This window comes from Oryzias latipes, chromosome 22 (assembly GCF_002234675.1).
Source record: "Oryzias latipes chromosome 22, ASM223467v1".
Classification (NCBI taxonomy): domain Eukaryota; kingdom Metazoa; phylum Chordata; class Actinopteri; order Beloniformes; family Adrianichthyidae; genus Oryzias; species Oryzias latipes.
In genome coordinates this window covers 19,723,296-19,736,959 of record NC_019880.2, presented here as the reverse complement: position 1 = coordinate 19,736,959, position 13,664 = coordinate 19,723,296, and the positions used below count along the sequence as shown (strand labels likewise).

Here is a 13,664-nt window from a genome sequence, read left to right as displayed (position 1 = left end):
CAAAAGTGTACGCTTGGTGAAGTCACACACTGGTGTTGGTTGAGAAGGCCTGGCTCTCAAGTTTCTGCTCCAATTCATCTCAAAGGTGTTCTATCGGGTTCAGGTCAGGACTCTGTGCAGGCCAGTCAAGTTTATCACACTAGACTCTCATCCTTGTCTTTATGGACCTTGTTGGAAGAGGAAGGGGCCCGCTCCAAACTTTTACGACAATGTTGGGAGCATAGAAATTGTCCAAAATGTTTTGTATCCTGATGCATTCAAAGTTCCTTTCACTGGAACCAAGGGGCCAAGCTCAAGTACTGAAAAAACAATCCCACACCATAATTCCTCCTCCACAAAATTTCACACTGGCCACAATACAGTCCGAAATGTACATTCTCCCTTCAACCTCATCCATCAGATAGCCAAATGAAAAAGCGTGATTCATCACTCCAGAGAACCCGTCTCCACTGCTCTCGAATCCAGTGGTGTGCCTTACACCACTGCATCCAACGCTTTGCATTGCAATTGGTGATGTGTGGCCTGGATGCAGCTGCTTGGCCATGAAAACCCATTCCATGAAGGTCTCTGCGTACTGTACTTGGGCTAATCTGAAGTTCACATGAAATTTGGAGCCCTGTAGCAATTGACTGTGCAGAAAGTCGGCGGCCTCTTTGCATTATGCGCTTCAGCATCCGCTGAACCCATCTCCATCAGCTTACGTGGTCTACTGAGTTGCTGTTGTTCCCAAACTCCTATTGTTGACAGTTGACTGTGGAATATCTAGGAACGAGGAAATTTTATGACTGGATTTGTAATATAGTATATTAGTGTATTAGTGATCTTTTAGTTATCATTAAAGCAGCTTCAGCTGAGGTTTAAAAACCTGGATTTTTTTCTAGGACATGGTTTCTGCAGAGTGGCACTAGTTCATTAGACATTTGCCTCTGTTTCGGGCATGGCTGTTTAGCACCCCATCACCCATACCTGAGAGCTCTCTGTTTACATGCCCCCCTGCTAGCTTACAGCCCCTCAGATCCCCAGCCCAACATTACCGGTGCAACAAAAATGGTGAGCAATGTTGGAGGTATCCAGCCGTACAGTACTGAGACAGATACCAGCTCAGACAAGGAAAACAAAGTCGTACATGGATCTAGTCGTCTACAAGTGGATGCATCAGAATGCTGTTAAACACTAACTGGAAGCAACTGATTAGTCATAATTGGACATCCGAGTCTCTACCAATGGTAGAGACTACAAAAAATGCACTAAAACTGTGTTTTAAACCACAAAAGGTCTATCATAAAGAAATGTATTATCTATGAAAAAATATGGATATCGAATCTACTTAACAAAATTAAATAAAATATTAATTTTTATTGCAATATGTCCTATTTTGGTGGGTTTTTTTTACACCAGAAATGACGAGACACAGAGAGCAGGTCAATCAAATAAATTCATTCATACCTCCCAGCCAAGTCCTGACACAAAGTCTTCATAAGCCTGGCTGCCAGCAGTGTTTGTTAATATGGAGTGTTTATCTTCTTGACCCTCAGCTACGTAAAATACAGCAATTTTATGGGTTTCACGGCTGAAAGACATCAAAGAAAAACAAGGACAAACATCAGCAACAACATTGTTTTAAAAAAAGTTAAAGCTCAAGCACTCAGCTGGTTGAAACTATTAGCTGACAAATTATAAATATTGAAAGCTACAATGGGGCAAGAAAGAACCAAGTCAGCCACAAATTAAGCAAGTTTTCCCACTTAAAAAGATGAGAGAGGCCTGTAATTTTTATAATAGGTATGCCTCGACTATGAGAGACAAAATGAAAAAAAAAAAAAACAAATCCAGAAAATCACATTGTCTGATTTTTAAAGAATTTATTTGTAAATTATGGTAGAAAATAAGTATTTAGTTAATCAGAAAAGTTCAACTTAATACTTTGTTATATACCCTTTGTTGGCAATGACAGCAGTCAAACGTTTTCTGTAAGTCTTCATTAGGTTTTCACAAACTGTTGCTGCTACTTTGGCCCATTCCTCCATGTAGATCTCCTTTAGCAGGGGGACATGTCTGGCATTGCAGGATGTGGTGGTGTAGTGTGTTACTGATGGTAGCCTTTGTTACTTTGGTCCCAGCTCCCTGCAAGTAATTCACTAGGCCCCCCCTTGTGGTTTTGGGATTTTTGCTCACCATTCTTGTGATAATTTTGACCCCACAGGGTGAGATCTTGCAGGGAGCCCCAGATCGAGGGAGATTATCAGTGGTCTTGTATGTCTTCCATTTCCTAATAGTTGCTCCCACAGCTGATTTCTTCACACCAAGCTGCTTACCTATTACAGATTTAATCTTCCCACCCTGATGCATGTCAACAATTTTGTTTCTGGTGTCCTTAGACAGCTGTTTGGTCTTTTCCATAGTGGAGTTTGGAGTGTGACCGTTTGAGGTGGTGGACAGGTGTCTTTTATATAGATAGCAAGTTCAAACATCCATCCATCCATCCATCCATCCATCCATCCATCCATCCATCCATCCATCCATCCATCCATCAATCTTCCTCCGTTTATCCGGGACCGGGTCGCAGTGGCAACAGTCTAAGCAAAGACGCCCAGACTTCCCTTGTCCCAGCCACTTCCTCCAACTCCTCTGGGGGGACCCCCGAGGCCTTCCCAGGCCTGCCGAGAGACGCAGTCTCTCCAACGTGTCCTGGGTCTTCCCCAGGGACATGCACGGAACATCTTTCCGTTCCGTTCCATCTGTCTAGGGGGCATCCGGAGTAGATGCCCGAGCCACCTCAACTGGCTCCTTTCAATGTGGAGGAGAAGCGGTTCTACTCCGAGCTCTCCACGGGTAACCGAGCTTCTCGCCTTATCTCTAAGGGAGCGCCCAGCCACTCAACGGAAGAAACTCATTTTAGCCGCTTGTATTCAGGACCTCGTTCCTTCGGTCATGACCCATAGCTCATGACCATAGGTGAGTATTGGAACAAAGATCGACCGGTAAATTGAGAGCTTTGCTTTCTGGCTCAGCTCTCTCTTCACCACAACGGACCGACACATGCGAACGCTGCTCCGATCCGCCTGTCAATCTCACGCTCCAGTCTTCCTTCACTCGTGAACAAGACCCCAAGATATTTAAACTCCTTCACCTGGGGCAGGGACACTCCACCCAACAAGAGATGGCAAACTACCTTTCTCCGGTTGAGAACCATGGCCTCAGATTTAGCGGTGCTGACCCTCATCCCAGCCGCTTCACACTCGTCCGTAAACCGCCCCAATGCACGCTGGAGGTCCCGGCTCGATTAAGCCAACAGGACAACATCATCTGCAAAAAGCAGAGAGGAAATCCTGTGGTCTCCAAACCAGACGCCCTCCGACCCCTGGCTGCGCCTAGAAATTCTGTCCATAAAAACTATGAACAGAACTGGTGATGAAGGGCAGCCCTGCTGGAGTCCAATATGAACCGGGAACAGGTCTGACTTACTATGCGAACCAAGCTCTTGCTCTGGTCATACAGAGACAGGACAGACCTCAGTAAGGCTCCCCGGACCCCATACTCCCAGAGCATCCTCCACAGGATACCATAGGGGACACAGTCGAATGCCTTCTCCAAATCCACAAAACACATATGGACTGGATGAGCGAACTCTCACGAACCCTCCAACACTCTAAAGAGGGTGTAGAGCTGTTCCACAACCAGGACGGAAACCGCACTGTTGTTCCTGGATCTGAGGTTTGACTATCGGATGGATTCTCCTCTCAGTACCCTGGCATAGAGTTTCCCAGAGAGGCTGAGGAGTGTGATTCCACGTTAGTTGGAACACACCCTCCGGTCCCCCTTCTTAAAAAGGGGAACTACCACCCCTGTCTGCCAGTCCAGTAGTACAGTTCCCAACTGCCACGCAACGCTGCAGAGACATATCAGCCAAGACACTCCCACAGTATCCAGAGACTTGAGGTACTCAGGGCAGACTTTGTCCACTCCCGGAGCCTTGCCACTGAGGAGCTCATCGACTACCTCAGTGAATTCAGCTTAGGTGATAGACAGCCTCACCCCAAAGTCCCCATTCTTTGCTTCCTCAAAAGAAGGTGTGTCAGTGGGATTGAGGAGATAGTCTTTCTCCATGGCCTCACCGAACTCCTCTCAGGACCAAGGTTTTGCCTCAACAACAGTCCGGGCCGCAGCTTGCTTAGACTGCCAATACCTGTCGGCTGCCTCTGGAATCCCACAAGCCAGCCAGGCCTGGTAGGACTCTTTCTTTAGCTTGACGGCATCCCTTACTTCCAGAGTCCACCACCGGGTTCGGGGGTTACCGCTGCGGCAGGCACCTGGGACCTTCCGACCACAGCTCCGAGTAGCAACAGAGACAATGGAAGTGAAAAACATGGTCCACTCAACTCATTGAACCCAACCTCCCTCTGTAACTGTTTGAAGTTCTCCCAGATGTGGGAGTTAAAGATTTTCCTAACAGAGGCTCAGTCAGACATTCCCAACAGATCCTCAGAGTGCGTTTGGGTCTCCCAAATCTTTCCGGCCTCCTTTCCCGCCAGCGAATCCAACTCACCACCAGGTAGTGATCGGTGGACAGCTCTGCCCCTCTCTTTACCAAAGTGTCCAAGACACAGGGCCGAAGGTCGCATGAAACAACTACAAAGTTGATTATTGACCTCCTGCCTAGGGTGTCCTGATGCCAGGTGTATTGATGGACACTCCTGTGCTCAAACATGGTGTTCGTTATGGACAAACTATGACGAGCACAGAAGTCCCCCAAGAGGACAATGAAGTTCCCCGTTGTGGCACTTTCCAGTACCCCTTCGAGAGACACCAAGAAGGCTGGGTACTCCAAACGGCTGTTCAGCCCATAAACAGAAAGCACAGACCGAGACCTGTCCCCCCCGGAGGCAGAGGGACATGACCCTCTTGTCCACCGGGGCGAACTCCAACACTTGGCGGCTGAGATGGGGGCTCATGAGTAAGCCCACACCAGCCCGCCACCTGTCACTATGAGCAACTCCAGAGTGGTAAAGAGTCCAACCCCTCTGTAAGGACTGAGTTTCAGAGCCCAGGTTATGAGTGGAGGTGAGTCGACTATTTCTAGACGGTATCCCTCAACCTCTTGCACAAGCTCAGGCTCCTTTCCCCCCAGAGAGGTGATGTTCCATGTGCCAAAATCCAAGTTCCATGACCGGGGTTTGGGTCACCGAGGCACCCGGCTTCGACTGCCACCCAAACCACATTGCACCGGCCCCTTTTGAGGTCTCCAACGGCTGGTGGGCCCATGGGAGAGTGGTCCTACGCCGCTCCTTCGGGCTGAGCCTGTGGGAAGAGCCCCGGTCACCAGGCACTCGCCTGCGAGCCCCAACCTCAAATCTGGCTCAAGAGTGGGGCTCCGGTGACACCAATCCGGGCGACGTAAATAGGTCCTTGATTGAATTTTTCATTAGGGGCTTCTGAACCGGCTTTTGTCTGACTCGTCACCCAGGAATTGTCTGCCATGGGGGACCTTACCAGGGGGTTTAAGCCCCAGACAGCTTAGCTCCTGGGATCACTCAAGCTCTCAAACTACCCCACGTGGTTCACAGGGGAGCAAGGGGCAAACAGGTGCCATAAATACAGGTAACGAGTGGAGGACAGAGGATCCTCTAACAGAAGAAGTTACAGGTCTGTGAGAGCCATAAATCTTGCTGGTTTGTTGTTGACCAAATACTTATTTTCCACCATAATTTGCAAATAATTTTTTAAAAAAAATCAGACAATGTGATTTTCTAGATTTTTTTCTTCTCATTCTGTCTTTCATAATTGAAGTATACCTATGATGAAAATTACAGGCCTTACTCGTCATTTCAAGTGGGAGAAGTTGCACAATTGATGGCTGACTAAATTCTTTTTTGCTCCACTGTCCATTCACACCGCCTACAGCAACGTGCGTTTAAGGAACCACTTTCAATGAAATATATTATATATATATTTATTATGCATAAATGTGTTTTGGGCTTTCCCGTTGAAAACTCTCAAGATCAAGTGTAGCTACGTACATTTTTAAGAACGTTTTTGGGCTCTGCATACAAATGTGTGGCTGTTTAAACCGCATTTAAAGTAAACCAGTTGAACTTTGACCAATCGGGGACTCGGGTTTGGTAGTGACGTATGGATGAAGTCACTTTTAAATATAAAAGTGCCAACCGTTCGAAAGTTCATCATGAAGGATACATTAATAATTGTGGTTTGTGCCCAGCAGGAATTATATAACACCAAGTCCTTCATATATCGGAATGCAGCTGTGAAAGAGAAAGCCTCGGGCAAGATTTGTAATATATGCACTACTTCGACATTTCGCACCAAGCCTCTTCCAACTTTAGGTAGCTGGCAGACATGTGCTAGTAAACAGTAATAAAAGAAGAAAAAGCCACTCCCTGCTTGTCAAGTCTGAACATCATGGGTTATACGCACTTTCAAGAATGCGCATTTAGCCTGTTAATGAACGTGCGTCACATGCCTGATGTGAACATAGCAAAAGAGGTGAAGGGAATGTGGGGAGGAATTTGGAGAAAAGTCTGAGGTGCTTACCACTGCCGTGAGTCCAGGTTCTTCAGCTCTCTTAGTAACTTCTCATTCTTCTTCAACAAATGAAAATTACTCCTGTAAGACACAGAAGAAATATTTAGAAATCACCTGCAAATGATTTTAAATGTACCTTTGTGTTGCTACATGGTTCATAGTGTCTACTCTGATCAGTGGGTTTGGCTCTGAATCGGTTCAAAGGAAAATCATTTTTTCATGTTAACTAGCTTTTTTAAAGAATGGAGAGTTTTCTGGTCTGCTCCTGATTCACGATTTAAATAAAGAAATACTCAGAAATTCAATTTTAAAGTTTAATTTATGTCTTCTATCATCAGAGATATCCCACAAACACGCTAAAAAAACCAAATACACAATTTTGATTAGAGTGGATCATTAATTAATACGTTAGAACCAGTTTAATAAGATACCAGGTTCAAGTATCAGGTTACAAAGTTCAAATCAAAGAGAAAGGTGAAAAACAAAACAAAAAAATCATATTTCTCACGAAAACTAGAGCTTTTCGCGCAAAAAAAGTTTTCCAGATATTGTTAAAAATAGGTCAACATGCAATCTATCAACCTCTGCTCGCTGATATAAAGCCAAGGCATGAGTAGTGACGCTTGGAGTGGATCAATAATGACATGCCATTCTTTTCACGCTTAGAGAAGGGGAAAAAAGGAGAGAGTGCAGGAGATAAAGAGGGAGAGAGTGACCAATTTGCTCTTTATTAAACTGATACTTGGTAATGGCATCATTCTCTGCTCTCAAAGACTCCATTTACACCCTGTATTAGAGGGAAAAGCATAAAAGAGGAATACACATGCACACACATGGCTGACTGTCAGTATCTTAGTATCTGTAAAAACCCACATGAATACCTGGAGAGACATAAAGGAACAATAACAGATGATTAGACAATCTCTTCTCCTCTGTCATCCCTATCCATCCTTTTTTATCCAAGTGTCTTCAGCCTCTGTTTTTTTTCTGATGACTTTCCCTTCTCCACATTTGCATTTCCCCTCGTTCTCTATCCTTTCTAATTTCCCGCAGAACCCTCAATCACGTGCATCTTCAACTACTCCCTTTCATTCTAACTCCAAATGGCTTGAGTTTGATCAATAGAGCACACACATCATTACCACACACCTTTACACAAATGTGCACACACGCATGGGGTTCTGAGAAGTCTATTGTGTGGGCTGAATGCAGAAAGTGTAATTCCCTGTATAAAGTATAAAGAGCGATGAGTGTCCATTAGCTGGCCAGACACATTTAAAGCAATACCCTGACATTGTGTATTTTAGCCTGGAGTCATTGAGAAGATAAAATGCTGCACTGTGTGAATGGGAAAACCGTGTAATGAGCTCCAAATACTTGAGTTTTTTCCCTCTTCTTTTTCTCATCTGTATTCAAGCAAACATGTGGTTAGACTAAGAGAAGAATCTTATATAACATCCCACACATGCCATGAAAAAGGCAACCACATAGGCACACAAAGCATGTCAAAAAAGCGCCTCTTTTGATATCTGCTGGGTGGAGAAGGTACACAGAAATCAGGCAAATGTTACAAAAGAAATAAACAATGAACCAGAGATCTTTAGGTTGGTTAAGTGCAGTTCTTTCTTAAGATGTGTTACATCCTAAGATGTACCACAATCCAATATTTGATGCTCAATAGTTTCTGATCGTAAACAAACTTAGGATCAATTTCCACCTCTACGTGTGTTTAAGGCTTTTATTTAGGTTGAATTTCTCACCTTTTCTCCCAGGAGTTGAGTCCGAGGATGTTGATCATCAGTCTGCAGTAGTAGAAGGCGGACTGCGGTGTCTGAGTCTCTGGTTCGCTTTGCTGTACGGCTCTCATGTTCAGCTCCTCGCCCCTCTGGAGAAGCAATTTCAAACAGAAATCATTAATGGAAAAGATACCATTTTTATTTTCCTCAAAGCAAGAAGGCCCCCGGTTCAAGTCCCGGCTGGAGGACCAGAAAAAGAACATCAATGGGGGTCCTTTCTGTGTGGAGTTTGCATGTTCTCCCTGTGCATGCGTGGGTTTTCTCTTGGGACTCCGGCTTCCTCCCACCGTCCAAAAACATGCCTAATAGGTAAATGGTAATTGGTCAACCTAAATTGTCCCTCGGTGTAAATGTGAGTGTGAATGGGTGTGTGATATGTGACCCTGCGACAGACTGTGAACCCCCAGAAGGCTGCTGGGCCCGACGGTGTTTGGAAAGGTGCTCCAGGCCTGTGCAAACCAACTGACAGAAGTGCTAAGAAGTATATTCAACACTTCCTTGGCACTGGCCACTGTCCCACCCTCCTTAAAAGTAGTCCCAAAGAAAGCAGCCATTAAATATCTCAATGACTGCAGACCAGTAGCACTTACATCTTTGGTTATAAAATGCTTTGAAAGGCTGGCTTGTTCTAGGGTACCTTAAATCCCTCATTCCCCACTACCTTGATTCGCATTAGTTTGCCTTGGCGTTTGACACAATTAGCCCAGACATCCTAGTGGAGAAGCTGGCAGAATAAGAACTCCCGCATCTGCACCTGGATTAAATACTTTTTAACCAACAGATCGCAGATGGTTTAAGTGGGACAGTTCTCTTCCTCCACCCTGTCACTGACCAATGGCTCCCCGAGGGCTGTGTGCCAAGTCCCCTCCTCAATGTCCTTTACACACGATTGTTCTCCCATTCACCCCTCAGACACCATCATCAAGTACGCTGATAACACCAAAGTAGTGGTCTTGATTATGAGGAGTGATGAAACGGCATACAAAGAGGAAATCTAGAAGCTCACAGGTTGGTGCATCACAAACCACCTGAAGCTGAACACCACCAAGACCAAAGAGATGGTCAGGAAGCAGAAGAGGGATCATGGGAGCTTTAAAGTATGAAGCCTCCTTTAAGTTCCTAGGGACTGTCATCTCTGAGGACATTACCTGGGTCCCCCAGTTATAGTAACTATCAAAATCCAGGAGTTCAGTGAAAGGAGGTGGTTTGGCAGTAATATCCCAGTCTAGCTTACTTCTTGGCACTAAAGTCAAACACGTTTGTAACTCCTTTGAAATCATATCGTCACCAACAGGAAGAGTCAAAAAGCAGCTTTATTCATAATTATTTATCGCCCTCCCGGCCCGTATTCAGAATTTTTAACCAAATTTTCTGACTTTCTATCGTCTACTGTTTTATTTATCATTCATTTTCTACCGTTTGTTCCCTTTCGGAGTCATGGGGCGGCCGGAGCCTATCCTGGCCACTTATGTCTGAGTTTAGACTCACAGTTCAACCAATACTTAGTAACAGCCTAGTCAAATACTTTGAGACCAGCTCCCGTTGCTATAGCCCCAGTAAAAAGGACCTGTTGGTTAATGATGCCTTACAAGCCCTCAGTAGAACACTCGATGTTGTTGCCCTTTTGAAACCTAAGTTTGTTACAAAACGCAGCATAAGCGTGGTTTAATGGTAGAGCATAATCTCTTAAACAAATAAACCATAAGTTTAAAAGAGAATGGCACCGCTCTGGCTCAGAGCAGTCTCTGAATACCTGGAAATATAGCCTCTTAAATCACAAAAAAGCTCTGCGTAGAGCTACAACCCAGTACTATTCAATCTTATTAGCAGAGAACAGAAATAATCCAAGATTTCCTTTTGGCACAATAGCCAGACTAACGAGTGATCAGAGCTCAGTAGAACCACGTATCCCTGCTATTCTCAGCTCTAAAGATTTCCTTAAATTTTTTGATGGTAAAATCTTTATTTATATATCAGGAAACACAGCATTCATTTTTACTGTTATGCGGATGATACACAGTTGTCTTTATCTATTAAACCTGACCAGAATGGCGATATAGAGCAGAGGTGGGCACAGAGGGCCACATTCCTGCACGTCTTCCTTCATACCCTGCTCTTGCATGTTCTGAGTGGGTGGACACACCTGAACCAGGTAATTAGCCACGAGTAGGGCAAGAATATCTGGAAATCAAGGCCTGGAATTGCCCACCCCTGATACAGAGAAACGTAATGCCTGCATCAGAGACATCAAGACCTGGATGACAATTAATGACCTCCTCCTAAACCCCGGAAAAACTGAGGTCATTATAGTAGGTCATAGCCCCCAATTCCACAGTTAGAAACCTTGGGGTTTTATTTGACCAGGATTTATCATTTAAGGCTCACATATCAACGGCTTGTAAAACTGCATTTTTCATCTGCGTGATATAGCTAAGATCAGAAATATACTATCTAAAAGTGATGCTGAAAAACTCATCCATGCATTTGTTACGTCTACGATGGATAACTGTAACTCTTTGCTAGCAGAGTGCCTAACAGTTCCTTAAAAAGACTTTAGGTTGTTTAAAATGCAGCAGCAGGATTGTTAGCAGGAACTAGCACAAGAGATCACATCACTCCTGTGTTAGTTTCACTTCACTGACTCCTAGTTAAATCTAGAATCAAGTTCAAAATCCTCCTGCTAACCTATAAAGCCTTAAATGGTATGACCCCATCCTATATTAAAGATCTCAGTGCCTTACCGACCAAACAGAATATTTCACTCAATAAAATGCAGGACTGCTTGTGGTTTCTAGAATTTGTAAAAGTACAGTTGGAGGTAGAGCATTTAGCCACCAAGCCCGTTTAATGGAATAAGCTCCCAGCTCATGGAAGAGAGGCCGACACAGTTTCTACATTCAAAGTTAGGCATAAAACTTTCCTTTTTGGAAACGCTTATTGCCAGGCTAGCTAGTAATCAGAGAATATTTAACTTATTGCTCCCCGTACTTCACTGTATTGAAGTTTGGGGGAATGAGTACAATTTTCATTACATCCATTATACATATTTCTCCGCAGAGGGAAGACTGTTTCATAAACCAAGCCAGGGCAACGCATTTCCCCTGCTTAGATTGTAATATCCTAAAAATGTAGATTTTCTATTATTATTATTATTATTATTACCATCCGCTATGAGTACCCTAGTGCAAGCAACTTACTATTTACATGTTTGAATTAAATTTCGATAACAATAACAATTAGTTGCTAGAAGGCTGCTAGAAGTTAAAAGCTGGGGAAAGTATGGTGCACTGGGGTTCTGTCCTCTATTCTCATCTACTTCTCCTCTCCTGTATTCTTGATCATTTATATATCTTTTAGTTCTCCATGCATCTGTTTTGTTTGGTGCAGTGTATTTCATGTGCTGTCCCTCTTTCCCAGTCCCCTCAACAACATGTAGTTGTAGAGTTTGATAAGTGAATTCTTCTCTAAGGCTACGTTAACACTGCAGGGCTTAATGCTCAATTCCGATTTTTTGAAAAAATCCGATTTTTTTGCAAGGCCGTTCACATTTCCAAAATCCGAACTTCTGTGATCTCCTGTGCGACCATGAAATGACCCAGAAGTGACCCGCATGCGCAGAAGAGTACTCAACGATGAACAACGTCACTCGTTGTTTGCGGAAGTGGCTAACGTTAGCAATGGATGTCAACAACAGTGTTGTCAACAGCGGAGCTCTTTATGCATTAATAAATTTATGTTAACAAAGGAGCCAGCACAATTACAATCTTCTCATTTTAAGAAGGCAATGGAGCCAGGATCGTCTGTACCCACTGTTGTGGAATGGGGATGTTTATGTGCTGCGGCCGCACGCTAGAGTGTGTGTGTGTGTGTGTAAGAGAGAGGAGAAGAGCGCGTGCAGCGAGGTAGAGAATGAGGGGGGCAGTGTGGGCGCGCATTCATGTTGTGTGTTAGGGAGGAAGGAGAACGATAATAAAGGTTTCCCCCAGAATTAATGCTATGGACTCTTTATTAACCCGCTCTGGAGAATCCTGGAGAATCTAAGGGTCCGAAAGGGGAAGTGAACCCTGGAGGAGGATCCGCCTTGGGTCCCCCGCGCTTCTGACCACGGTCGGAAAGGGAAGAAAAAAAAGTCATCGCGGGAAAGGTTCAACACCACGCTCGGCCATTTCATTGGAAATATTTTCAAAACCCGCCTGGTTGCGATAAGAGCCCTGGAGTTTGGCCTGAATAGAGCTGTCACCCCAAATATTAATCCAATCGGTGACCTTGCTTCCCTTCCACTGACTGGTCTCAGCAGCATCGCCCGCCATGGTTGATGTTTATGTTCTCGTTCCCGCCTACTTCAGTGCAGAATTATGAAGTTTGTAGCGTATCAATGACGTACGGGTCGGATTCATGTGGCCTGGCCGGTCAGACGGTGGTCGCATTTGAAAAGATGGGATACATATCGGATTCAGGACCACATACCCAAGTGGCCTGAGTCGCATTTGAAAAGATCGGATATGTGACGTTCAGACTGTCATGAAAAGATCAGATACAGGTTGCATAAGGGCAAAAAAATTGGAATTGGGTTGTTTCAGCCTGCGGTGTGAACGTAGCCTAAGAGTTCTGGTACATCCCCTGTCCGTCCTGGGAGAAGATAGTTCCTTCATGTGGACACCCCTGAGGTTTCTTCTTTTTTTTCCGTAATAATTTTTTTTTAAGGAGATTTTCCTTACGGAGAAGGAGGGTCTCCATTGAGATGACTATTGTTGTACTTTCAGGGTATTTACATAAAATTGAATTGAATGGGGCTGCCAACACATCAATACTGGTAGGAAAGGTGCAGCAGTGACTCCACTTCCTATGAATACTATGGAGAAACCTTCTAGAGGAGAAGCTGCTGGTGTCCTTCTATCCAGCCATTGTAAAACCAGTGCTGATGTATTTCATGTCTGTTTGGTTCGCTGCTTGCTCGGCTGCGGACAGGAAGGCCCTGCAGAGGGTGTCCAAAAAAAGGGAGCAGTTGCCCTCTACCCCCCTGAATAACATTGCCAGCACACAGTGCATCGCCAGAGCTAACAAAATACTAAAAGACTGCTCTCACTCCAGCCACTTCTTTTACAAACTGCTGCCATCAGGGAGAAGATACAGGTCCCATAGAGCCAGGACCAACTGACTTAAAAACAGTTTCAATCCATGGTCCATCAGGCTCCATAATGATACTCTGAGAACACTTAGTCACACTTTATGTAAATGAACGTTTATACGCTTTTGTGTTGTTTTTAATGTTGTTTCACTTATGATCTTAATGCACTTAGGCATGTCGGCTGCTTTCCATTTTGTCAT

At 44.6% G+C, this 13,664-nt stretch overlaps 1 protein-coding gene across 4 annotated transcripts in view; it reads right to left on the bottom strand.

Moving 5' to 3' along the window:
- ralgapa1 (Ral GTPase activating protein catalytic alpha subunit 1) overlaps positions 1-13,664 on the bottom strand; it is a 94,107-nt gene that overhangs the window by 39,458 nt on the left and 40,985 nt on the right. For all 4 annotated transcript variants that reach the window (XM_023951896.1, XM_023951897.1, XM_023951898.1 and 1 more), the window contains 3 exons: positions 8,301-8,425; positions 6,550-6,621; positions 1,447-1,570 (listed from right to left, as the gene is read on the bottom strand). In XM_023951896.1, the coding sequence (XP_023807664.1) occupies positions 1,447-1,570; positions 6,550-6,621; positions 8,301-8,425 (321 nt within the window). The remainder of the gene's footprint in view (positions 1-1,446; positions 1,571-6,549; positions 6,622-8,300; positions 8,426-13,664) is intronic.